Source organism: Takifugu flavidus, chromosome 5 (genome assembly GCF_003711565.1).
Source record: "Takifugu flavidus isolate HTHZ2018 chromosome 5, ASM371156v2, whole genome shotgun sequence".
NCBI lineage: Eukaryota > Metazoa > Chordata > Actinopteri > Tetraodontiformes > Tetraodontidae > Takifugu > Takifugu flavidus.
In genome coordinates this window covers 16,622,306-16,646,500 of record NC_079524.1, presented here as the reverse complement: position 1 = coordinate 16,646,500, position 24,195 = coordinate 16,622,306, and the positions used below count along the sequence as shown (strand labels likewise).

At 46.5% G+C, this 24,195-nt stretch overlaps 4 protein-coding genes across 7 annotated transcripts; 3 read left to right on the top strand and 1 right to left on the bottom strand.

The window, feature by feature from the left end:
• Window positions 1-178: 178 nt before the first annotated feature.
• ppp1r3c2b (protein phosphatase 1 regulatory subunit 3C2, duplicate b) lies at window positions 179-3,098 on the top strand. 2 transcript variants are annotated; one of them, XM_057031905.1, is made up of 3 exons: window positions 179-750; window positions 821-886; window positions 1,438-3,098. In XM_057031905.1, exons 2-3 carry the CDS (start codon window positions 867-869, stop codon window positions 2,288-2,290), a joined length of 873 nt encoding a protein of 290 aa, XP_056887885.1. In that variant the 5' UTR covers window positions 179-750; window positions 821-866; the 3' UTR covers window positions 2,291-3,098. The 2 variants fall into 2 exon arrangements, with proteins under 2 accessions (XP_056887885.1, XP_056887886.1); XM_057031906.1 differs by having other exon boundaries at window positions 181-750; window positions 1,378-3,098.
• LOC130525294 (phytanoyl-CoA hydroxylase-interacting protein) lies at window positions 2,154-8,135 on the bottom strand. The gene is made up of 5 exons (XM_057031903.1): window positions 7,963-8,135; window positions 5,828-6,008; window positions 4,666-4,840; window positions 4,387-4,504; window positions 2,154-4,125 (listed from the first exon to the last, which is right to left on the bottom strand). The coding sequence occupies exons 2-5, from the start codon at window positions 6,002-6,004 to the stop codon at window positions 3,579-3,581; spliced, it is 1,017 nt and encodes a 338-aa protein (XP_056887883.1). The 5' UTR covers window positions 6,005-6,008; window positions 7,963-8,135; the 3' UTR covers window positions 2,154-3,578.
• A 2,529-nt stretch (window positions 8,136-10,664) lies between these two features.
• polr3d (polymerase (RNA) III (DNA directed) polypeptide D) lies at window positions 10,665-13,462 on the top strand. Of its 2 annotated transcripts, none has more exons than XM_057031900.1 (9): window positions 10,665-10,817; window positions 11,445-11,612; window positions 11,688-11,731; window positions 11,811-11,965; window positions 12,035-12,159; window positions 12,242-12,398; window positions 12,506-12,753; window positions 12,819-12,971; window positions 13,062-13,462. In XM_057031900.1, the coding sequence occupies exons 2-9, from the start codon at window positions 11,451-11,453 to the stop codon at window positions 13,176-13,178; spliced, it is 1,161 nt and encodes a 386-aa protein (XP_056887880.1). In that variant the 5' UTR covers window positions 10,665-10,817; window positions 11,445-11,450; the 3' UTR covers window positions 13,179-13,462. The 2 variants fall into 2 exon arrangements, with proteins under 2 accessions (XP_056887880.1, XP_056887881.1); XM_057031901.1 differs by having other exon boundaries at window positions 10,690-10,817; window positions 11,450-11,612.
• Window positions 13,463-14,552: 1,090 nt separating this feature from the next.
• Window positions 14,553-23,620, top strand: gpat4 (glycerol-3-phosphate acyltransferase 4). 2 transcript variants are annotated; one of them, XM_057031896.1, is made up of 14 exons: window positions 14,553-14,680; window positions 15,362-15,643; window positions 15,733-15,900; window positions 17,583-17,652; window positions 17,738-18,038; window positions 18,588-18,662; window positions 18,749-18,838; window positions 19,821-19,914; window positions 20,011-20,126; window positions 20,245-20,300; window positions 20,394-20,479; window positions 20,940-21,068; window positions 21,174-21,253; window positions 22,609-23,620. In XM_057031896.1, the coding sequence occupies exons 3-14, from the start codon at window positions 15,733-15,735 to the stop codon at window positions 22,715-22,717; spliced, it is 1,374 nt and encodes a 457-aa protein (XP_056887876.1). In that variant the 5' UTR covers window positions 14,553-14,680; window positions 15,362-15,643; the 3' UTR covers window positions 22,718-23,620. The 2 variants fall into 2 exon arrangements, with proteins under 2 accessions (XP_056887876.1, XP_056887874.1); XM_057031894.1 differs by having other exon boundaries at window positions 14,568-14,814.
• Window positions 23,621-24,195: the final 575 nt, after the last annotated feature.

Sequence of the window (24,195 nt, the reverse complement as noted above, 5' to 3'; positions counted from 1 at the left end):
TGAGCAGCGTTTAGGCTGTTTCTCATAAATTGTCTTTGGAGCCAAAACCTGCACTGCTGCTCTGTGTGAGGAAGAGCAATAAAACCTTATGATGGTGCTGGGCTCATGGCAAGTAGCATCTTTAATAAAGATTATCGACTCATTTTCAAAATATTGAAATGCTTCACAAAGAAATCAGATGTTTTGCTTTGTGTGGGTTTAATGTTCTCATCAATCTGGTGATTCATTTTAGTCATCAGACCTGAAAAGACCAGACTTTGGTCTCCTGGCTCAGCTGAAGCTCCTCCAATTTTTGATACCGATGCCTGAAATCTGCATGACATGACCCCCATCAAGTGGTAATATTCAGAAATCAGGGGCTCGTATGTCAGTCCTCCACATTCCCTTGTCTCTCCGGGCCAGGAGACAGGCCAGGTCTGGGAATAGAGTCTGGGATGACTGCAATAGTTTCCATGACATGGGGCCGAGCACATGAACTTTGGCACGAATCTCCCACATATATCGCACATTTATCATTTTTGTTTACCTGTCAGGCTAAAATGGCTTAGTTGTAGAAAGGTACAGCTAATCTGAGGCATATTTAATGGGAATGACGTGAAATGGATATTTTGTGTGCGGTCCAAGACACCTGATTGGTCAGGACCGTTGTGAGGGAGGAGCTGACACCAGGACAGCGAGGTGATATAAATAGAACGGGACCTGTGCAGCAGTCGGCCGCAGGCACGGAGGTGTTCACACCCCGCAGAGCTTGTAAGTAGAAGCTTAACAAGAAAACACAAACCCAAATGTGCGACTTATATTCAGTGTTCCGTGTGTGTAGAACTGGAACCAGCCAAGGAGAATCTTGGTCCCACATCAGGCTGACTATGGAGATGTCCTCTGCAACGTAAGCAAACTTCTGTGGCATTTATTTACCTTATTTTCTCTGAAACTTGGAAGAAACTTTCTCATTTCCATTTTTCAGGATTCAAGACATTTGTGCACCTCTGGTCCTTTATTTACAGCGTTGCATTGTTGTTTCCTCATATTTCTCTGTTAGATACGCTTAATGCAGACATTCTACACTGTGGGTGTGTGTGTGTGTGTGTGTGGGGGGGGGGGGGGGTGGTTGTGGGTGTGTGTTTCCTGCATGTCACGCTGCAGAAACCTGATAACAACATACACAACTATGAACCTCTGGACCAACAACTGGCTCCTATCTCACCATTTATTGACGCACATGCAAAATCTTTACATGCTGCATGTTCTACAAAGCATGCAGGCCATATACATAAATAATATAAACGTCTATATGTACATTGTCATTAAGTATTGCCAGTAATGATGTGCATGTCACCATTTTTACCCTTCTCAAGTACATTTTTGTGTATTTGACAGTGAGGTTGCTGAGTCTCACTGACTCTGTCAATGCAAAGGTCTCGTTCTTTGTCTTGTCAGCGTCCTGCCGGTTGGTCTCCGGTCCGCCGCCCAGTCAGCTGGGCTCGCAGAGATCGCTGTCAGGCTCTACTTGAACCAACGTAAGCAGCTCTGTCCTCACGTGTGGGTTCCCATCCTGAAGCCCCAGCGCCCCTGCATGCGCCCTCCACCGCCTGGCCTCTTCCCCGCAGACACCTTCGGCACGGCCTGCCTGGGCCAACCGGCAGCGTGCATCCTGGATGAGGATGAAATCTCGCTCCCGATCAGGAACAGACGGGTGTTTTTCGCCGACTCGTGTGGATTGTCTCTAGCGGCGGTGAGGATGTTTTCCGATGAAGAGGAGCAGCCCGACCTGGAACTGCTGCCGTCCCTGCAGGGGTTGGGGAGCATGACAGAGGACGGCTACAGTTGCACCGTCAGCACCTGCTGCCCAGGAACGCGCCTCAAACTGGGCTTCCCGCAGCCGTCTGCAGACTTCCAGGCCTTCCGCGCCAAGCTGGCAAAGAGCATGGTCACCCTGGAGAACTGCAGCGTCACTGACCACGTCCTGCAAGGCACCGTCCGAGTCAGGAACGTCAGCTTCCAGAAGGACGTCCGCGTGCGCATCACCTTTGACTCCTGGCAGAGCTACCAGGATGTGGCCTGTGTGTACCTGCAGAAACGCTTCGGAGGGCCCGAGACGGACATCTTTGAATTTGACATTGCTGTTCCAAGAGTGCTCGATGCCAAAAGGAAGATCGAGTTCTGCTTGTTTTATTTACCGGGGGGCCACGCTGAGCCCTTCTGGGACAACAACAGTGGACAGAATTACAGTGTTGCTGTTTGTGTGAGTTCGCATCTTTGCTGTGGGAATTCTGTAGATAAAAGAGCTTAACTCAAGATTCTTTTTATGTTTGTACAGTCTTCACTTTACTGCTAATGTTTCAATCCTCTCCTGTTGAACCCATTAACTCCACAACAACTTTTGGATTTTGGACTACAACCATTTTCCTTTTGGGCTTTCCTCAGATTCCCTTTTTATGTCAGAGGTTACAGACCAGCAGGGACAGGACTGGGAATGGTGGGCGTCCTCCTAATGTTCTGCTCTGACAAACTGAGTCTAGCTCAGGGGTGGGCAAACATTTTGATTCGTGGGCCACAATGGGTTCTAACATTTGACAAAGGGGCCGGACCAGGAGCAGATGGATGGATGGAGTGCTTTGGTAACCTCACCTCATTGGAGAAAAAATACACATCTTGGGATATGGAGAAAACATGAGCTTTAATTTCAAATGAAAATGAAGAGAAGCATTACAACAAAATATCTGACTTTGGAATGAGTCTTAAAACACTTAAAATCAAATGAATAAAATGTGCCTTTTTAAAAAAAATTAATAACCATTTCTATTTTAAAGCACTGAAAGTTCTGTTATCCTTCAGGATATCACCATCACTCTCCTCCTGACTGTCTTTTTTCTAGTGGGAAAACACCAGAATTGCAGTGAAAATTTAACATTAACAAGGTTTATTCATTTAATTTTTCAAGTTTGGCGGGCCGGATTAAAACGTTTAACGGGCCGCGTGTGGCCCCCGGGCCTTAGTTTGCCCATGCCTGGTCTAGCTACTATTGTCACGTTTAACTGTGGAAGCAGCATAAATGTGGGCTGGGACGTTCAGCCCTCCATTAAAGCAGTAAAAAAGAACCTGTGAATGACGTCTTATTGATGTTAACATGTAGTCTGAGATCCTCCTCTGGGGGGTTCCAAATTAAATTAAAGTTTAGCTGCATCACCCTGGCGAGGTTCACTTCTGTCACAAGGTTATTCCCACGACTAGATTAAACATTAACAAGATCCAAAATGAATTTAGAATATGTTTATGGGAGAAAATGTAAGTTGTTTTGGGGTGGGGGGGGTAACACAACCATTCACATACACAGATGTTTCTTGCCCAGACCTAAAAGAAGACTTTTAGTTATATTTTTTGAACATTTACTGTATCTCCAGGTGTGATCACGACAATAATCTGCCACACACACTGTCCTGTGATATACTGAGTGTTATAGTTCAGACCTGGGCGGGTGGGGGGAGGCAGCAGCAGGCTCACGCTGCATGAGCCGCCAACTCTGCTGCTGTCAGCATGCCATCAGATCAGGACTGGACGTGCCCTGCACCGCGCCCACCTCAGCGTCCCACACTGATATTGCACACTTTGCAGCTCGGGTCCTTCTTGGCGTTGGCTGTGGTCAGACTCATGAGCTGGTGGTGCCCGCTGATCTGCTCCACGCTGCCCTGGTCCAAGGGAACCGGGTCTGTGAAGAGCACCTCCAGTATGACGTCACTGGCGTGGCAGAAGACGGGCTCCTCCCCGGGCCTGTGGGGCTCAGCGTATGTGAGAAAGGGGTTCGAGGCCAAGTCCAACATGGGGAGACGAGGGCGACAGAAAGTGTCTCCCTCCGAGCCAACGGGGGCCAGCACCAGGACCACATAGTGATAGGCTGTGTACATACAGTAGAAGTCTGCAAAGTACAGGCTGATGTTGGGGTTCAGCAGGCGTCCAGCAGGGATGTGAAAGCGCAGGGGGCCGTAGGGGGAGTCCCTGGACGGAAGGCCCGTATCAAACTCTGTGTTGCAACTGAAGAAGACTCCGTGTAGCTTGCTGTTGATGGGAGAACCATGACTGCCGCTGCAGTCTTTCAGGGCCGGACGCATCAGACCTCCACACTCCCTCCTAAAGAAAAACAAGAGGAGACATTCTTATTTTAGTGTTTTCAATCATCTTCTGGCACGCTAAAGTTAGAGACCGACATAAAAAATAGGCTGTTGCTACATTTAGATCAAGTAAACTTCAACATTCAACATATTTCTGAGTATTTCAGCAAAACACACACACACACACACACACGTGTATGTAGAGTTGAGCTCTGTATCTGTAAAGTCGGCATGATATACAGCATAACAACCACAGCGAAGACGAGACTGCAGGACTAACCTGACAAAGTCAAAGTATTCTGGATGCTGGTTGCGATAAAAGACAGAGAATTTCAGCAGCCTCCCTGCAGAGCCGGTGGCCTTGTCAAGAAGCTGCTGTAGGTGTTCCATGGCATAATCTGCCAAATTGAAAGGGAAATGAAGACTCAGATTCTTTGAAATGCTAATCACTTTATCCTGAAACGGAGTTTTTGCCACTTCTGCTCACAGCAGTTCTTTGCTCTTCTTTTCCCTTCCTTTTATTTAAAATAGTCCAGCTCTATAAATAATCCCATCATACCTCCTGTGCTGAACTCCACCACTTGGCTCCACTCTGACACTTGGTATTCGCCGTCCGGCTGTCGGATAGCGGTCTGGACGGCCACGCAGTACTCTGTCCTGGGGCTGAGGAACCAGTGACCTCTCACGGCCATGGGAAGCGGCACCGCCTTGGCCACAAGTTTGGTGGGGACATCCTAAACAGGAGTTCAGGTTCAATTAATAATTAAAGACTAATCTGCATGTTTTATTGATAGCAGGTTTCTCTTCAGCGCCCAGGATGCATCTAATCAAATCAGCGCTTTTGTTCAGGCTTAAGACGCACAGCTTAGTACCGCGGAATCCATGGAAACACCTCTGATGCAGGTTTGTTTGTGCCTCAGAGGCTGAACCCTTCACTCAAGGCCCGCTTTGGTCCTCACAGCTGTTCAAACACCGGTCGCACAGAGAGGCCATGGTTACAGCACGTTTGTGTCATCAGAAAATGAGAGGAAATCTTTTGGCTCCAGCTACTGAGGCTGGATTTGAGCACTGAAAGGACCTACAGGTCGATCAGGGAGTTCTGCATGGTCCAGATGGTGATCTTGTGCACAGATCCATGAGAACCAGTCCGGTTGCGTCTGAGGTGGCGGGACTGGTACCAATGAGGACCTAAATAGAAGCAGATATTTTGCCTTCCTAATGCGATTATTTATGATCTCTAAACATAAAGATGCGATTCATCTGCTGGTCTGTAGCTAAAGTCTACACTGCTTGACGTTAATAGGCATAAAAACAAATTTCTTTCATTTGTTTTAAAAAGCCAAGATAATTACTGTATTTTGTCAGTGCTGCGTGAAATCCAATTATGCAAAAACAATTGTTCCGGTTTGAAGAGGAGTCATTGGCCTGAAGCTATTGACTGAGCTCATTTTCCTGCTTTCCTTCTTTCTTTGCCTGTATTAGAAGTGACTGAAAGGGCACAAATGCTGTTTTGTATTTTCAGACAAATGTAATTATCATTTTGGGCCTGTCTGTTCATCCGGATACATCTGCCTCAGTTTCTCCTGATTTTTAAGGACAGAAACTACACGGCAAAAAAAACTTTCTCTGCTAATCAGTCACGAAAATGGAATGATGTCCTGGGATGAGCAGATGAGTGGAGGAACATGACAGACAGCCGACACACACTCCTGTTACCACACCCGGTGTTTAAAGCGGTTTGGGTCTCCACATTCTTTGCGACTGAGGTCGATGAAGAAGTGTGTGGCCCTGGTCGTGTCCTCGGGGGTCATGTCCCACATGATCCGGAAAGAGTCGCAGGTCACCTCACAAATCTGGATATTACAGGGGGTGGAGAGAGGGGCGTCCATTTCTGTCATCTGCCTATAAACCCAGGGGAGAGAAAAAGAGGAGCTTTTAGGGAGGGAGTAATCCAGGGCTAATACCACCACCAGAGAACGGCAGCATCTGCTAAGAGAGATTAACTAGTAGCATAAAAGGTCTCATACTTGGACAATCCAATTCACCTTTCATGTAGGATCTGTATCTGCATTGATATTCGCCATTCTGCGCTTTTCTCTTATTTTTGCTCTGTCTTACCCTTAAATGACCCTTTCCATCCTTACACAACTGGATATAGTGCCAGCTGAACCTCTGCTTTCCCCGTAAACTCCATAATCCCCCTACAACAATCACATGTTTGCAGCCCCTCGCTGTAATTCTTGTGGAGGAAAGTTTAAATATCGCAGTTACACCAGTCGGGAAGACAAAGGTGTCTGCTTTATCATGGCTGAAGCACGTTTCCAAGACTACCTGAGAGTGTAAAACCTTGTTGCAGCTTTTATGACTGAGACAGGAGGCTTTGTGTGCTCTTGGTTTGATCCAGGCTGCTGCACTTGACCCTGACTGCCAGACTGGGGGGTAATCTATTATCCAGGTTTGATTAACTGTCACCTTTCCTCTTATGAGCTCTTGCTATAATTTTCCTGAGGCAAGTGTGCGTCATCCTTGCTCATCTATTCCTTCATTGTCTGCCGGTCATTCATATTATCACATTCATCTTCCCCTGGGAGGGATAGAAAAAACAAACCTTTTTTCCCCCCCTGTCTCATACTTTTTCCATGCAAAATGACAGATGTGCCCAAAATAGCTCCGTAGTAGAATCACTACAGGCATTTCTCCTGTGATCCTACTGATGTGTGACTGTGCAGGCTGCTAAGGTGCTCTCTGCTCTTTGAGCACGGTGGATAGGCTGCAGCAGCAGCAGCAGCAGCAGCAGAGCAGCAGCAGCAGCAGCAGGCAGCAGCAGCAGCAGCAGCAGCAGCAGCAGCAGCAGCAGAGCAGCAGCAGCAGCAGCAGAGCAGCAGCAGCAGCAGCAGCAGCAGTAGCAGCAGCAGCAGCAGCAGCAGCAGCAGCAGCATCAAAGCGAGCCAACTGTGAAATTTGTGCAATAATAAGCTCGTTTTCATGGTGGACCAATAAGAGAGCCGTGACATCGTGCACGTGTATTTCCTCACGTCTGTCTTCCAGCTGCTGTTCTCAGCTCTTTCTTCACATGGCGTCTTTTCAGAGATAGAAACTGGGTCACAAAGGCTAGATCTCTCATAGGACAAGTAATCAAAGGCTCCGTGTGCACTCTCTCTGCGATGCTTGCAGTTCAAAAGCTGCTCTATATAAAATTCACATGAATACTCTGCCGCCACCTTCACTAATAATGGGAAATTGGAGGCATTTTCTCTGCTTAAAAACTTGCTTTGATTGCAACTACTCCAATTAAAGCAACTGGGTCTGACTTATAAGCATAACAGGGGCTCATGTTATAAATCCTAATCCACCTCTGAGGTTTGTGCAGCAAATCAGGCTTCTTTTGCTCTATAGAGACATTTTATCTGTGGAAGACATCATCATAAAGAAGCTGCTGCATCCGTGCATTAGGGATAATGGGGGGGGCTCTATTGCCACAATTTCAGGTATTTTCCAACCTACAGCAAATGAAATGTCAATAATAGAGCCTGAAGAACCAGGACATGTGGTAATTAACTGTATGACAAATGGACAAATGATGAGCTGTGATTGCCATCCAATTAAACCCAACGTTAAGACCTCGGGAAATGAGGAGCAACCGTGTCACATGAAGCGATCCGTGTGAAGCGTCCTCGGTCTCTGGTGAAAAGGCATCTAGGTGGACAGTTGCTGCGTATACACATCAGCAGATCGTGCAAGTTCAAAGGAACGCCGACGCATTTAGAAACAAATGATCTGAACTGAGAGATTACAGCTGTCTAAAACTTTGTCCAGTGATCATCAAGCAGTCATCTGATTTGGAAGAATCGCTTACTTGTCCGAGGCTCAGAGCAGCGGTGGGTTCATCTATCTGCTTCTTCCCTTTGCAGCGGTTGACGGCTCGTCCGGGAGAAAATTAAATGATTAGGAGGAGAAGCAAACACTCCTCTTTCGCCGTCTCTCCATCTGTTTCGCCCTCACTTGCCGTTCTGTGTCACACAAATGCTCTAACTCCCCCCTCCCACCACCCCCTCACCTCCCTCCCCCCTCCCTTTCTTGTTTTCGCTCTGGGCTCTGAGCTCGGTGTTTACTCATATTTGCATGGATGAATCAAAAAGCTGAAAAAAAAACCCCAGATCCCAGTGGAGGGTGACCACGGCGGGACGCTCGGTAATCCTCCTCAGCATCATGCCCTTGCAGGCCAGTTGGATGAAAGTCCGCCCTGGGCCACATAATCCACACATTCCAGTGTCGACTGGATGCTCAGCTGCTTGCAAACATGTCACCTTTCAGATATCAAGACAGCGTAACCTCTTTTTGTACCCTCCCCTGGCTGAGGTGATTTATTCAGAGTAAGATAGCAAATAACAGATCACCAGCAAGACCTCGAAATCAACTGTGTCAACCGTTGGGCCATATGGAATAACCGTGCAGGCCAACCCCCCGCCCCCGCTCAGAGGTGAGGGATACCATCACAGTCCAGAGTAAGCAGATTTCTGTTGGCTTTTATTTCAGCGACCACGTTTGTGTGCCTTCAACCGCAGTGGACAATTTAATTTTGGATGTTGTTGGGGATTAAAGAGACATCAGGGAGATTACTGGCTATAATCTGCTGCTGAAACAATAAATGTGTGCGAGGAATAAAGGCGGCGATCATGGAGAGAGTGCTATTCTCTAACAAATCTAATATTTAGACTTGAAAAATGACTTACTGCTACGATCCCACCGCCTATGTGGACTATCACAAATTGTGATTTAGTACTACCCAGTTTCATCCTCAGAGTGAAATTAAGCTGCACTCATCCGTTATGAGTCATGCTGTGATGCTGTGGCCCCGTCCAAATAACAGCTCCAGAGGTGGGAGCAGCCAATGGCAACAGCCATGTGATGAAGGCCATACACACATTCAATTATCCTGCTGAGACCAATCTGGCATGTATGTATGTATGTATGTATGTATGTGTGTGTGTGTGTGTGTGTGTGTGTGTGTGTGTGTGTGTGTGTGTGGTGTGTGTGTGTGTGCGCTAACCATGGCCTAAGGGAGGAAACCGGTGGTCTGGAGGTAGAAGTCAAATCATACACACATTTTTGCTCCTGTTATATGACTAATGTAGGTGTGTAAATATGTTTATTGTGTGTTGCAGCCCACATGGTGATGTGGTGGGTGGAGGCGGGGGGGCGGGGGGGTGACACAGAGTTTGTCTGTGGCCGTTGCTCTGGGAAAATAGTTTGTGATGGCATTGAAGCCTTCCATTTGTCACCTGGTTCCCCACGTGTCTCCCTTCGCCAGTGGTAAAGGCCATTATCCCTCCGCAGCCATAACCCCATCCTCTCTTCTAATCCTCCCATTTCTGAAAAAAAAGCATCCCAGTTCCAAACCCACTAACTTCTACCAGCCATTACAATCTTGTTTCTGCCCCCCACAACAACCAAGAGCCTCCATCAAAATCACCAATGACCTCCTGCCTGCTGCTGACTCCGGTTTTCTCCCGTTCCTCATCCTCCTTGACCTGACTGTGGCCTTTGCCACCATCTCAGCAGCACCCCCCCTCCTCTGGTTCATCTCACCTTTCTCCAGCTGCACTGTTCATCAGACTCATCTCCAACACTTCAAAACCCTTCTCCGTCACCTCCAGCGTTCTCCAGGGTTCGGTCCAGGAGGCCCTCCTCTTCCTCACCCTCACCCTTCCAACCTCTCCACCAACAACTCATTAATTCCAACCTCCCTTCCGGTCAAGAGTCTGGGTGTCATCCTCGACTCCACCCTCTCACTCCAGCCCCACATCGATCACGTCACCAGGACCACCTACTTCCACCTTCATCACATCAACCTCCTCTGCCCCTCCCTCACACCCAACTACCGGTATCCTCATTCACACCACTGAAGGTCACTTGACTATTGCAATTCTCTGTTCTCTGGTTTCCCCCTAAATCTCTCCATGAACTTCAGCTGGTCCAGAATGCTGCAGCCCACATCCTGTCCAGAACCCCCACCAACTGTCCCCACATCCGCCATCGCATCACCTCCAAAATACTACTGCTCACCTTTAAAGTCCCCGCCTCCTTGGCCTTCCCTACATCTCTGGCTTTCTCCACAACAATGTCCCAACTCTTTCTCTCTGTTCCCCTCCATTAGTTCACCTCAGCGACCTTCTGCTCACCTCTCCTCTTTTGGCCGTTGCACCTTCAGCTGCTCTGCACCCTACCTCTGGTATTACTGTTGTTGCTTTTAACCCCTGTAAAGTGACATTGGGGTTGTGAAAGGTGCTGTTGTTGCTGCTGTTGTTGTTAGCAACACATACACACTCACACACAAACGTAGATCCACGAATGATTTGCTTATGTGAAAATGTAAAGAATTTTCTGAAATTATGTACGTTCAATATTTTGGCAAAAACAAACTTAAAAACACCTAAACACTGGATTGCTAACAATGAAAACCAACTATAATATTTAATGCATCCAATTTCAGCTTCTTTATTTATACAATTTTGCTTATTTATGATATGGAATTCTGTTGCGCAGAGCTGATCCTCTTGAAACGCGGTGGTCTGACGTCATTACGGAAGTGTCATGGCGCCGCCCGTTCACGCAGTGACAGAATCGACTGTTGCCATGATCGGCTTCTAATGACGCGTCAGTTCGATGTTTGGAGCAAATATTTAATTAGAACACCAGAATCCAAGAAACGTAAGTCTGTACAGAAGAATAATCGTTTACAATCTCCCCCCGACATTGTTTAACTTTAATGTACTCGTTGTGCCCGTGTTTTGTTTTGGCCACGTGTTACCGATTTTATGCCGTGTTGATTAAAAAAAAAAGAAGAAATCAATTCGACATTAAATGTTGCGCCTTGATTTAAGAATAATTGACCTAGTTTTGTAAAAATCTTTTTTAATAGAGGCTTTTGAGTGTTAATTGAATTGCTTTGTAGAATCATTGATAATTTTCTTTACTTGACGTAAAGAAAATGACGTAATCGCATCGTGTGTTGTGATACTTTTATTACACCTTAGATTAAAGTTGTTTCCAGAGCTCACTCATGAGACCGTAGTCATCAAATAACTTCATTATTTATTTGCATGATTACATTTCTTATGTAATGTCATTTATCCTATTAAAGGATCTTTTCCAACGTAATCGCCTCATAATTTCTTAATTCCATAAAACTACAACCATTTATATGAGAAGCATTGATTTGTGATTGGTGTTGAGCGTGATTCTGGTTGCTCCTTCTTGCTCCTAATAATTTGTATCACAGATAACAAATTGCCAGCTTCAGTATTATTCTTTTTTGATTTTGCTACTTGTCATTAGATTAGAATGGCAGATTTAGGAACGGGTGACAACAGCGGTCAGCATGTTCCTAACTCCAGCGGCAGGGGGAGGGGCGTTCTGGCAGGACGTCGACCATCAGCCACCATCTCTCCTGGCCGCCTACCCTCGGTGCGCTCTAGAGACCTGACTTTGGGAGGTGTTAAGAAGGTATCAACCGGAATAACAAGTGGAGTGGATAATAACCAGGACAGAACCTGTTGTAATCAGTGTTTTGCTTTGCAGAAAACATTCACGCCCAACATAATAGGCCGGAAAGTTAAAGAGGAGTGAGTTTATATATTAGAGGCACGTTCTGTCAGTAACAATAAGGTTTCTCGTCTGCTGACCTGTAATTGCTTTTGTTAGATCAAAGGTTGACAGCGGAACGAGGAGTGAGAAGAGGGATGGAGAGCGGGGACGGGGCCCCAGAGAAAGGGGCAGGGGCCGAGGCCGACTCGAGCTCATTCAGTCCCACTCCATCTTTGAACAGGGGCCTGCGGAGATGACGATGAAAAAGAGAAGTAGGGTTTCACACAAGCATTGACTCAAGTTTTGCCCGCAGCGCCTCACCCCGAATCCCTGTCGCACAGGTGCATATGAAAATGAGAAGGACGCCCCGAGCATGGGACCCTCGCCCATCATTAATATCAAAAAGGAGAAACGAGAGACAGAAGAGGAGACCAAAGAAATCCTACGCAAGTTGGAAAGAGATAACGTAGGGCCTCGGTTGGCATTCTATTAAGTAGAAAGATTTAGCTTTTTCTGAGGTCTTGATCTCCCAATGATCTTTTTTTTAGTTTATAGACGATCCCTTCTTGAGGAGTGAACAGAAGAGCTGTCCCGTCCAGCTCCCTCTCGCTATTTCAGGATGGGGATTCAAGGAGGAATTTAGTTCGGCTGATCTTAAGGTCGAAAAGGTGGAAGACGGCGAGCCCATGGAAACCACAGTTGAGGGTAAGTATGCTTTTGACGTTTTTACCATCCTTGTTTTATTTCCTGTCAGTAAGGAGGTGTAGCTGTGGATAACTCATGCCTGTAAATCCAAAATTTCCCCCCTTCAGTAAAACAGGAGCCCGAGGAAATTGAAATAAAGAAGTCGGAGGCCATTTTCAAACCTCCTCCTCTCCCCGAGCCTGAGGTTCTGTCTGACCTGCTGCACAGATGGAGTCTGAGCAAACGGGACGAGCTGTTCTTCGTGCAGCTTCCTGACTCTCTGCCCGGGCAGCCCCCCACCAAAGAGCACAGACCGGTGAAAACGGAGGTGCAGTCAGAGGACGGCCAGTCGGTGCTCCTGAAGACGGAGGCTGAGGTAGTGGCGGTTATTGCTCTGTCGGAAGATTTGTGCCGTGTAAACATTCATTTAATGGTGAACAGGGAGAAGAAGAAGAAGAAAACTGCTGCAGTCTGAAAGACTTGCGGGACGGTCTGGTAGGGAAGATGCTGGTGAGGAGGTCTGGACGGGTACAGCTCATACTGGGTCAAGTGACCCTGGATGTGTCTCTGGGAACAACGTGCTCTTTCCTCCAGGTTTGGTATCTTTGTTTTTTTTAGAGACGTGGAGAAAATATGTCTGCGCACGTCACGTGTTTGTCATTCCTTCTTCACTGTGTTTCCCAGGAGCTGGTCTCTGTCGGTACCGAGGGAAGAACGGGCTACCTCTCTGTTCTGGGCAATGTCAAACACAAGATGGTTTGTTCCCCAGATTTTGAGGCTCTGTTGGAGAGAAGTGCTTGATTCCTTTTACAAGATCTGAGCCTCTGTCTGTCAACAGAGTGAATTCTGATTTTATGCTGCTATTACGGACGGACATCCTTTGCGAGATCAATGGCCTTTGATTGTGTTGTTTTCAGAGTGGCTATAAAGACAATACATCCACTCAATAATATGAATTTATTTTCTTACTGCAGCTGAGACATATTAAAGTTTGAATGCTGTGCCAAATCTAAGTACTGTTTAAAATCCCACAGAAGACTGTACATGGATGTAAATGTGTGAATAATAAAGTTGTTATCCAAGTATGTTGGTGTCAGAAAAATTACTTAAACACACATGATCTTTTTAAAAAAAAGTTTTTTCTCAAATATCACTGTACAACACTATCTGGTTGGGGATTTTTTTTTAGACTTTTTGCTTCATAGAAAATTAGTCTCCTGACACAACTGGCATTAATACCTCTAATCTAAAGGGAAATTGTTGAAAAATGATAGAAATATTGTAATCATGGATACTTGATATAAACACCTCTTAAATCAAAGACTTGCAAAGACTAAGCTATAGTTTTCCTGGTAAAACATCAATAAATGCTTGACATACAATTTTGGCAGAGTTTGGAGCCTGTTGATGAAGAAGTAGAAGAAGAAGCATTTGCATAAATTTAGAAAAAAGAAAATTAGGAATATATATTGTATCTTGCATGTGTCGTTCTTGCTCTGCAGCGCCACTTGTGGTAGTTTTCCATACTGCACGCTGATGGCGCAAGTGTTGTACCATATATCAGCCACTAGATGTCAGAATAGAGCCACGGGAGCTGTGTTACCAAATTGTACGGTACTTCATTTTAAACATGTGTTGAAGACTTCCCTGCTATTTTGGACACTAATCCGAAGGTATCGTTCCGCTCTTTCCGTCCACTGTACCGGGGATCCGCACCGCCCGGCTTGAATTGACATCCTCTATGCTATATAATATAATGCTCGAATTCCAAAGGAGCGTTGATTCAGAGCAACATACTTTTACAAATGTTAGATTGCATTAGTCGGCTCAATCGGAAGGAAGTGGCTACGGAAGGAAATACGTAAGTAAGTTGTAGCAACATCTTCCCGCTCACAACCCATCCCACATGTTCTTTTTATCAAATTTAATATTCCAACATTTTCCTTAACCGTTGATGTATATAAGTTAAAAAGCCGTATTTAAATGGCTAAATGAAAAATAAAGAGTTAACAGATGAATTGTTTATTTACAGTTCAAAACAAGTTTATTCTGTTTTTTTTGTTCACTTATGTCTCCTACAATTGACTATGCATGTTAAGTGGTGACATCACGTCGTGTTTCCTGGCGGCAGCCAATAGCGACTCGCCTCTTTGAGGAGTCGGCGACTCCGCGTGAGCTGCGCATGTTGAGGGCGGGGCGCCGGGCTACGTCACCGCCTCGAGCCGCTCGTTGTTTGCGGCGCAGTTTCGGTCCAGTTGAGAAGACAAAGGCGGACCACAGAATCCTCACTGGGCGACCGCGAAGTGAGTGAAGTGTCGAGCTACGAAGCTTTGCCCTCGTTATCGTTTGGTGGACGGCAGTTTAACCTGCGCTTAACTGAGCGGCGTTGGCGTGAAGCTTTGGCGGTGTTCCAAGTGATGTGACAGAACTCCCGACGGTGAGAGCGTGAGCATCTAGCTGCGGGAGGCGGAGCGCGCTAGCACAGGGTCGGCTCGTGTTAGCATAGCCGCTAGCTCAAAGGCTAGAGGATAACTTTAAATAGTCTGCGTGAACACAATCACAAGCTTCGCTTCCCGTTTTAAGCCGCGCTGAACATAAATCGTGCCGGGGAGGATGATCCGGAGTGTTTGCTGTGTACTGTGTGTGAGCCTAGCTAACCCGGTGTGGGGGATTCAGGAATCAAAGGATGGAGGCTCCCATTAGCCGTCATGCTGCATCATTAAAGCGACACGGACATGTCGCCGGCCTCTGTTGTCTTCTCTGCTGTAACACCTTGTTATTCTTCTGATAGGATGCACGCATGCATTAATGAACCTTTTCTCGAGACTAGGAACGCCTCTGTCTTCCCAAAATAGACACGCGCTGCTATGGCGACGAGAGTCTAACCCTAATCAACAGGACACGTAGTCCGTCTTGCGTATCTTGAGTTCTGGGATCACGGAAAACAAGAGTTGTTTTGACCGTGTGTTTGTGTATCTTTGCAGGACTGTGGAGGCCCAGCCTAGCAGAAGCGCGACCCCCCGCTGGCCCAGAGCTTTCCATGTTTACATCACTTGTACCAGCAAGTGCAGTTGTGCAGATAACAAAGGACATCTGCAGGAAGGACCTGCCATTACATTCGGGTTTGCTGGGATTTAATTCGACCTAATTTCAGAGCCGGAGATAATGACAATCCACGGCACTGCCCAAGAGGACGGCGTCAAGTTACCCATGTGTTTCAAGTTCAGTTTGAGAAGAAACCCCTTCCACTTGTGATCTTCACGAAGGTTGATTGTTACACAGTAAAAGGGCCGTTTAACCTCCTACCCTCTGGATTCAGAGTGTTTAATCAAGCTTGTCCTCTCCTGACTTTAAGATGGAGCTCTTCTTCAACCCCTTCGACAGCTTGTTGTGCATCCTGCTGGGAATCTCTTTCACAGTGTGGTTCACCCTGTTGCTGGTGTTCATTATTGTGCCCGCTATCCTGGGAGTTTCCTTCGGCATCCGGCGTCTTTACATGAAGTCCTTGTTGAAAATCTTTGAGGTAACCGAACCTTTTTTGCGTCGTGACTCACCACTTGAAACCACTGACGTTGCATATTATTTTGTCAGTGCCAAGTTAGAATGCAGTGGATTTGAAACGCACATCTGTACAATTTAAAGATGTTTGAAGTTGTTTCCCCACAGCAGCTTGACAAAGTGCATCCTCCTCTGCCCAAACATCCTGCTATCACACAGGCTGTTTGCTTAAGGAGAAGCCTCTTAACCCTTTCATTAATAAAATAATCTAGATCTTTTAAGACACATTTGCATGCGCTGGATTTTCAGCGGAGGGCCTGTTTACTGCAGGGGCTCGGGGTTGCTCATTTAACAACATCGGCCCGTGCGGTCTCCATGTGAAAGTTGCATCCTAGTAACATGTGAAGCACCTCTGGCATCCAGGACGGCTACAAGAGACGCTCTGTCCACCCTTGATTTACCGAACCTCTCAACCACAGACCTATTTTCCTTCTGCTTATATAACCAGGGAACACAGACCTTGTGTGTAGCTGTAGTTTGCGATGTGCCTCAACAGCCTTGCTTATAGATAAGAAATGTTTATCTCGTTTCTCTGGAGAGCTGGTGTTTTTACCAGCTGATAATGCTTCTAAACAGACTGTATGTATGAGGCACACAGTTCCACGTGAGAGCTGGTGCTCGCTAAATCGCTTTTACACGCGCTGTTAGTTTCATGCGGCGAAATCCTAAACCTGCAACAGGTTTATGGGAGATCATTAAGCGGTGTCTGTGTGAGGACGCAGCTGTGCAGCCACATGTGCGCTCCTCCTCTTCTTACATGTCTCCAACTAGTTACAACAGGAGGGGAAATGTGAAGGAATGTGGAGAGATTACTATGTCGGATGTGCATTTTAAGTTTGGCTGTGGGCAAGTGTGTAAATACCATGAAGGTAGAGGCTGCCATTATGCTCCCTGCTGGTTCTTGCACAGCTGCATGGTGCTGAGATGTGATCTGTCCTGCTGTTCTCGCTAGAACATTGTGTTCTGGGCCCTCTAATCGGCCTCAGCGTGCAGAATGCTCATGGAAGAGAGGTTTTTCTCAGCCACCGACAGCGTTTTCACCTCAACATTGAAGGTAGAAGGTGACTCCAGCTGCTCTGAGGGTGGGGTGGGTTTTTTTGGGATTTAGACCAGGGGCCACAATGGGTTCTAACGTTTGACAAAGTGGCCGGACCAGGAGCAGATGGATGGATGGAGTGCTTTGGTAACCTCACCTCATTGGAGAAAAAATACACATCTTGGGATATGGAGAAAACATGTGCTTTAATTTCAAATGAAAATGAAGAGAAGCATTACAACAAAATATCTGACTTTGGAATGAGTCTTAAAACACTTAAAATCAAATGAATAAAATGTGCCTTTTTAAAAAAAATTAATAACCATTTCTATTTTAAAGCACTGAAAGTTCTGTTATCCTTCAGGATATCACCATCACTCTCCTCCTGACTGTCTTTTTTCTAGTGGGAAAACACCAGAATTGCAGTGAAAATTTAACATTAACAAGGTTTATTCATTTAATTATTCAAGTTTGGCGGGCCGGATTAAAACGTTTAACGGGCCGCGTGTGGCCCCCGGGCCGTAGTTTGCCCATGCCTGATTTAGACAGATGCAGCGGTCATCAACATTGCTCCAACGTCTCTTCACACCTCTGTCCTTTTCTCTTTGAAGTGGGCCACACTTCGGATAGAACGCGGAGCAAAAGAAAGGAATCACCCCCTGTACAAACCCTACTCGAATGGTAACGCGCCTCGGCGTTTTTCTCCACTTTGGGCACGTTCGGCCGCCATTGTTGCTTTTGTCCACCTTCTGATTGTCTGCTGCAGCCATCATTGCCAAGGAAGACACCTCCTTGGAGGAGGAGATCAAGGAGATCCGGCAGAGCGGGAGCAACAAAGACCTGGCCTCGCCCCCTGAGTTTGAGATGTCCGACATCTTCTATTTTGCTCGGCGAGGAGTGGAGAGCATCATGGACGACGAGGTGACCAAGCGTTTCACAGCAGAGGAACTGGAGACCTGGAACCTGTTGACCCGCAGCAACAATAACTTCCAGTACATCAGCCTGAGGTTGACGGTCCTGTGGGGGCTGGGCGTGGTCATCCGTTATGGCCTCCTGCTGCCTCTCAGGTATCAGCTGCACTTTGAAAAGTTCTTCTAGTTCCTCCTTTGGTAAAGTTTGAGTTTACTTGTTTCGACATTCACAAACCCACTTAATTGGACCGTTTGCCAGCGTTTAATGGTGGAGGATCTCCTCATGTGGAGACATCCTGGTGAGGTGATGGCTCAGTTATAGATCTGTCTTGCATTGTCCTCAATCACACGGCCTTTTATCTCTCAGAATATATTTTCCTGACTCTCAAAACGTTGTCGTGTGTCTAATCCCCACCCAGTATAATCTGTACCTTCTTCATCCCTGAACTATTGGTTCATCCAGATTAAGCCTACCTGTTGGCTGTCTGACTGCACCCATGCGGGTTCTGGAGTCTGTTGTCATTTGACGAGTAAAGAATCCTGGATGTTGTGTGATGTGGCAGCAATAATAATAATAATAATAATAATAATAATAATAATAATAATAATAATAATAATAATAATAATAATAATAATAATAATCCTGGCAGAAGGGTCAAGGAAGGATTGAGCTGCTGAGTTGAGGTGTTTCTTCTCTTTCCCCAGGGTAACGCTGGCCTTCACCGGTGTCGGGCTCCTCGTGTTCCTCACCTCTGTGATCGGGCTGCTGCCAAATGGAAGGTAAGACTTTTGATTTTTTTTTTCCTTCCATCCCAACGAGCGCAGGGATGCGGACAGCGGTTCATGCTGTCGTTTGCTTCCTGCAGGCTTAAAAGCATTTTGAGTGAGAAAGTCCATCTGATGTGCTACAGAATATGCGTGAGAGCTCTGACGGCCATCATCACCTACCATGACAGGTAATAAACGGGGCACTGCAAGCTCTGGTCCAGCATGTGCCCGTTTTACACAACACCGCTGGAACTCCGGGTTGGGTTTACAGTCGCATGGAAAGGGAGATGAGGTCACCTGGGGGAGGGGGGGGGGAGGCTTAGTGGTCGTGATTGCGATGAAAGTAATGGAAAGAAACGACAAAGGCCCATAACAGCCAGGTCAGATTCGTTGAACCGTGCATCCTGGCAGGATCAGAGCGGGGATAAGTCCACCAATAACAGAATGGCACCATTGTAACAGGCCGAGGGCAGACTGTACATCCAAAAATGAGCCATCCGATTGGACATCGCTCATATCTGCACACGTACGTTGGAGTGAGGCACACATAATAATGCTAATGTTAATGATGCGTTAACTAATGCAAATCAAAAGCATACTCAAGTCAACTGAATACACAAGGCATTTGGAAGTTGCCCTGCAAGTTTTGCCCTTTCTGTTTCTGCGTAGTGTTGCTGAGAGGTTTCCCTGGACAATTATTGACTGTACGTGTAATAATCAGGTTCTTAGAACAAGCAACGTTGACTTTGTGGTAAATGTGACCTTTCACACGCAGCGGGTGGGAGGCAAATGTTAGCGAGAGACTCCTTTTTAATATGAACTATTTTACAGAACAGATAAAAATGAAAATTATACACAGGAGAGAAAATGCCGTCGGTCTGTTGTGAGCTGTAGGTTTCTCGAGGGCTGGAAATACACGTGCGCTCGCTATTTCCGTGCGTAATTCTACACTTGGAATGCTTGCACGGTGTTTCCAGGCTTTGCATGTACTGGGGGGTTCAAACTTGTCACATATTCACCACGCGTGGCTTTATTCATTAAACAGAGTATGAGAACTAGAAAATGTATTTAAATTTACAGGGAGAATAGATATCATTGTTTGTACTGTACTGTGCTGTTTAAAAAGTCTTTAAAAAAAACCTAGTAATTGACTTGTCCTGATTCTTGCAGTGAAAATAAACCCAAAAATGGAGGAATCTGTGTGGCCAACCACACGTCGCCCATTGATGTCATTATCTTGGCCAGCGACGGCTGCTATGCCATGGTAATTCCACCGCTTCCAAACGGGAAGCGTTTACATTTAGTGGTCACTTTTAAAGGTATGATGAGTGTGAACCAGTGCATATGTTGTGCATGCCAGGTTGGACAGATCCATGGGGGCTTGATGGGGGTTATTCAGAGATCCATGGTCAAAGCCTGTCCACACATTTGGTTCGAGCGCTCTGAAGTCAAAGACCGACACCTAGTGGCCAAACGGTAGTATTACAACCGCTTTTACATTTTCTCTTTGAGCTACAAGGTTAGCAGAAATGTTGTTTTAAATTTCATTTTTAAAATGTATGTTGTATGAATATTTTTGTTTTTTTTATTGCAGATTGAGTGACCACGTTGAAGACAAATCCAAATTGCCAATCCTCATTTTCCCAGAAGGTAAGTCTTTTTTAATGGGGATAAAGATTACTGAAACATTTCATGATAGTTCTGTACGTCCCATCCCTCTAACTCCCACTGTTCTGCCCCCAGGTACCTGCATTAACAACACGTCTGTGATGATGTTTAAGAAGGGAAGTTTTGAGATCGGTTCAACGGTCTATCCTGTAGCCATTAAGGTGACTTGCTTTCTTCTTGTATTTGTACAGCAACACTAGTGTGACGGTTTGGGTCCACGTGCCTGAATGAAATGCTGAATGTTTTCCTGTGTGAACTGTGTTTGACTGTGGTGTTAAGGGTGTCCTCTCCTCGTCACACACTGTCCCGACTTTCAGTTCCGCAACATCTTGACATCCACACTGTTGTGATGAAGTGGAGTCTGCGGACATAAAACAGACTCTTTTCCATCTCTTGTTCCAACATCCATTTATGTTTTCTGAAATTGGACAATAGCCAGCAACACTCTAAAGTCCACTCTGATGCCGACCCCCCCCCCCCCCCCCCCCCTCCTCCTCATCCATTTACTGTCTGTACTTCTCCATTTGTCAGAAAACAAAAATGTGAAATGGTTTTCTGATTATTGGAGCAAATTCTATTATTTATATTGAAATCTTTTTTCTTTCTGGTCGTGATTGGCAGTACGACCCCAGATTTGGAGATGCCTTCTGGAATAGCAGCAAGTTCGGGATGGTCAACTACCTGCTACGCATGATGAGCAGCTGGGCCATCGTCTGCAGCGTTTGGTATCTTCCTCCCATGTCCAGAGAGGTGAGGGCAAATCACAAACGTTGTTATGCACCCTGCTCTGCAGAGAGGGCAGCTGCTGTATACAGTTTGGGGTGTGAAGGGATCATTGATGGTTTTCTCAAACAGGAGGGGGAGGATGCAGTACAATTTGCCAACCGTGTGAAGGCGGCCATAGCCAGGCAGGGAGGACTAGTAGATCTGCTGTGGTAAGATAAACCCCTGTCCATTTCAGTCTTTTCTACCACTTTAATTCATTTTTATAACAACAACAACAGCAGAATTTAGCTAAAATGTTCAGTTGTTAATGTAGAGCTGGTAGTCATGATAGCTTTCTTAGCTTCAGTAAAGAGCCAGATGTGCCTTATTAGCCTGTGTGACAGTGGACCTTGTTCCTGTGCTGGGTGTAGTTCTTGTAGTCATTTTTAGAGAGAATGAAACTCCCACTTTAAAATAAATGAAACGCAGAGGAAGTTGTTGGGTTGTGATCTCTTAAGTTTTTTTACGAGGCTTCCTGTTGATGATATTAGCAGCGCAGATGGAGCGAAACAGGAAGGGGCGGGGGTTATTGTACGTGCGTGTGCATGCACTCTGACACCCAAAGGGAAAAGAGAGAGTATTGATGAGGTCACTGCACATAGTAAAAAATAAAGTCTCTAATTAAATAGTAATCAACAGATTTCATTGGACTAGAAGATCAGGCTGCTGCTCCGGAACTGCTGTCACTCTTTAGTAAACATGAGTTGCATTTGTGGTTTCCTGCACTTTCATTCAATAGGGCACCACGTCAAGAATGCAAAACCTTTGCTTTTCATTGATCAAGCAGTAGGAGTAGTAGCAACATTAGTAGCAGCAGTAGTAGTAGCAGCAGCAGTAGTAGCAGTAGTAGCAACAGTAGGAGCAGCAGTAGCACAGTAGTAGTAGCAGTAGTAGCAACAGTAGGAGCAGCAGTAGCAACAGTAGTAGCAATAGTAGTAGTAGCAGTAGTAGCAACAGTAGGAGTAGCAGTAGCAACAGTAGTAGTAGCAGCAACAACAGTAGTAGCAATAGTAGTAGTAGCAACAGTAGGAGTAGCAGCAAGAGCAGTAGGAGCAGCAGTAGCAGTAGCAACAGTAGCATTAGCAGCAGCAGCAGCAGTAGTAGCAGCAGCAGCAGCAACAACAGTAGCAGTAGCAGCAACAGTAATAGCAGCAGCAGCAGTAGTAGCAGCAGCAACAACAGTAGCAGTCGCAGCAGCAGTAGCAGCAGCAGCAGCAACAACAGTAGCAGTCGCAGTAGCAGCAGCAGCAGTAGCAGCAGCAACAACAGTAGCAGTCGCAGTAGCAGCAGCAGCAGCAGCAGCAACAGTAGTAGCAGCAGCAGCAGCAGCAGTAGCAGCAGCAGCAGCAGCAGTAGTAGCAGCAGCAGCAGCAGCACAGCAGCAGCAGCAGCAGCAGCAGCAGTAGTAGCAGCAGCAGCAGCAGCAGTAGCAGCAGCAGCAGCAGCAGCAGCAGTAGTAGCAGTAGCAGCACGCTGCTTTGGTCACTGCAGCCTTACCTGATGCGACCCTGGCCTTGTTTTGCAGGGATGGAGGATTGAAGCGGGCAAAGGTGAAAGACACCTTTAAAGAAGAGCAGCAGAAGCTCTACAGTAAAATGCTGGTGGGCACCCAAGAGGACCGCAGTCGCTCGTGAGGGACCCGGTGGACTGACTCGCCCCACACGGGCGCCTCTGACTAAACTGGCAGCCCCCGCCTCTGGGGGAGGCTGACAGGAGTCAGCAGCTCTGTTTGGCTTCCTGGCTCTCCGCCTCAGCTTGGCGTGTTCAGTGTGCGTCGCTGTTCTGAGTCCGCCGCCCTTCGCTGGAGTAGCTCAACTAAATCCTTGCTTACATTGGCATCAAAGTAAAGGAGCATCGTCTTCCTCGGTGGGGGGGGGGGGGTTGTGAGGGAAATCTTATTTTATTTGTCTTGAGTTGATGTTTCAACTTTTTTATTCTGTCGTATGGTCACATGTCTTAAAGTTACTGACTTGCAGCATGGAAGAGTCCCAACTGGAACCCCTGTCTGGGTTTCGCATGACTCGACTTTGCCTGTCTTTGGGAACATGAACCCAATTTTAAAATTAGGTTTCTGGGCCACTTTCCCACTATAGGAATAACCAATTTTATGACTTTTGTCTAACATCGAGGCTCATATGGCCTCCATGGGCGTCAACGTCTCCTTTTCCCATGGAATGTGTAAATCCACACCCTGTCAAGTGGAAACTGCACACTTGAGATTTGCTGTTAGCGTTGCCATGGTTATGGCAGAAGCCATTACTACTGTTCTCCATATTAACGGTTACATCATTGTAAAACATTTGTTAACAAAACTCCTGCCTCCATTCAGGCTCTGCTTCATGTAAACGACGTCTAAAATTCCAAATGAACTGATACTGTTGCCCCCCCCCCCCAAGTCACCGGCCTCGGAGAGAAGCGGCGTGCAGCCGCTGTAGGAGGAACCGCCATCTCGTGGAGTTCTCTGGTTACCAGGGACGGTCCTGTAGGTCTTGTCTTGTTCAGCAGAATAAATCCTCCTGGGAGTGACTCTAATCTGACGTTGGGGTCTTGGAGCGTCTCGTTGCCATCGTCACTTTAAATCGTGTACGTTTATCTGGCGGGAGCCGTTCAACATTTGGGACCAACACCACTAAAGTAGCAACCGACCAAATGGGCCATGTCTTCATAATAGTGTGTTGAATTTCATGTTTTAACCTAGACATAGGGAGTCTTTAGGAAGTCCTGGGTGGTTTATTTCCACCACCACCCTGAGCTACTTGGAGCAGCGCAGAAATAAGCATAAATGAGCTCCAGAAGGACATATCTGAATGTACTTTATCGTAATCCTCCCTCAGCACCAAGTCTCAACACCTATTATGTTTCTTTTCCACCACACTATTAAACGGATCCGTCTATAAAACACTGGCTGAGGTGGGGGGGCCTAAAGGCTGCTTGTGTACACCCCGCCATGGTTGAAGAGCTCACCGAGGGCTCCATGGAGGGCTTTAGCCAAGTTCCATTCACGCCACATTAGTCTTTCACAGCCCGGACAGGGAACGAAAGTTCTGGACTACCGCTGATGTAGAAGAGTTAAGAACCGGCCCCCACCCCCACGGGTCTGTAGATGTAATGA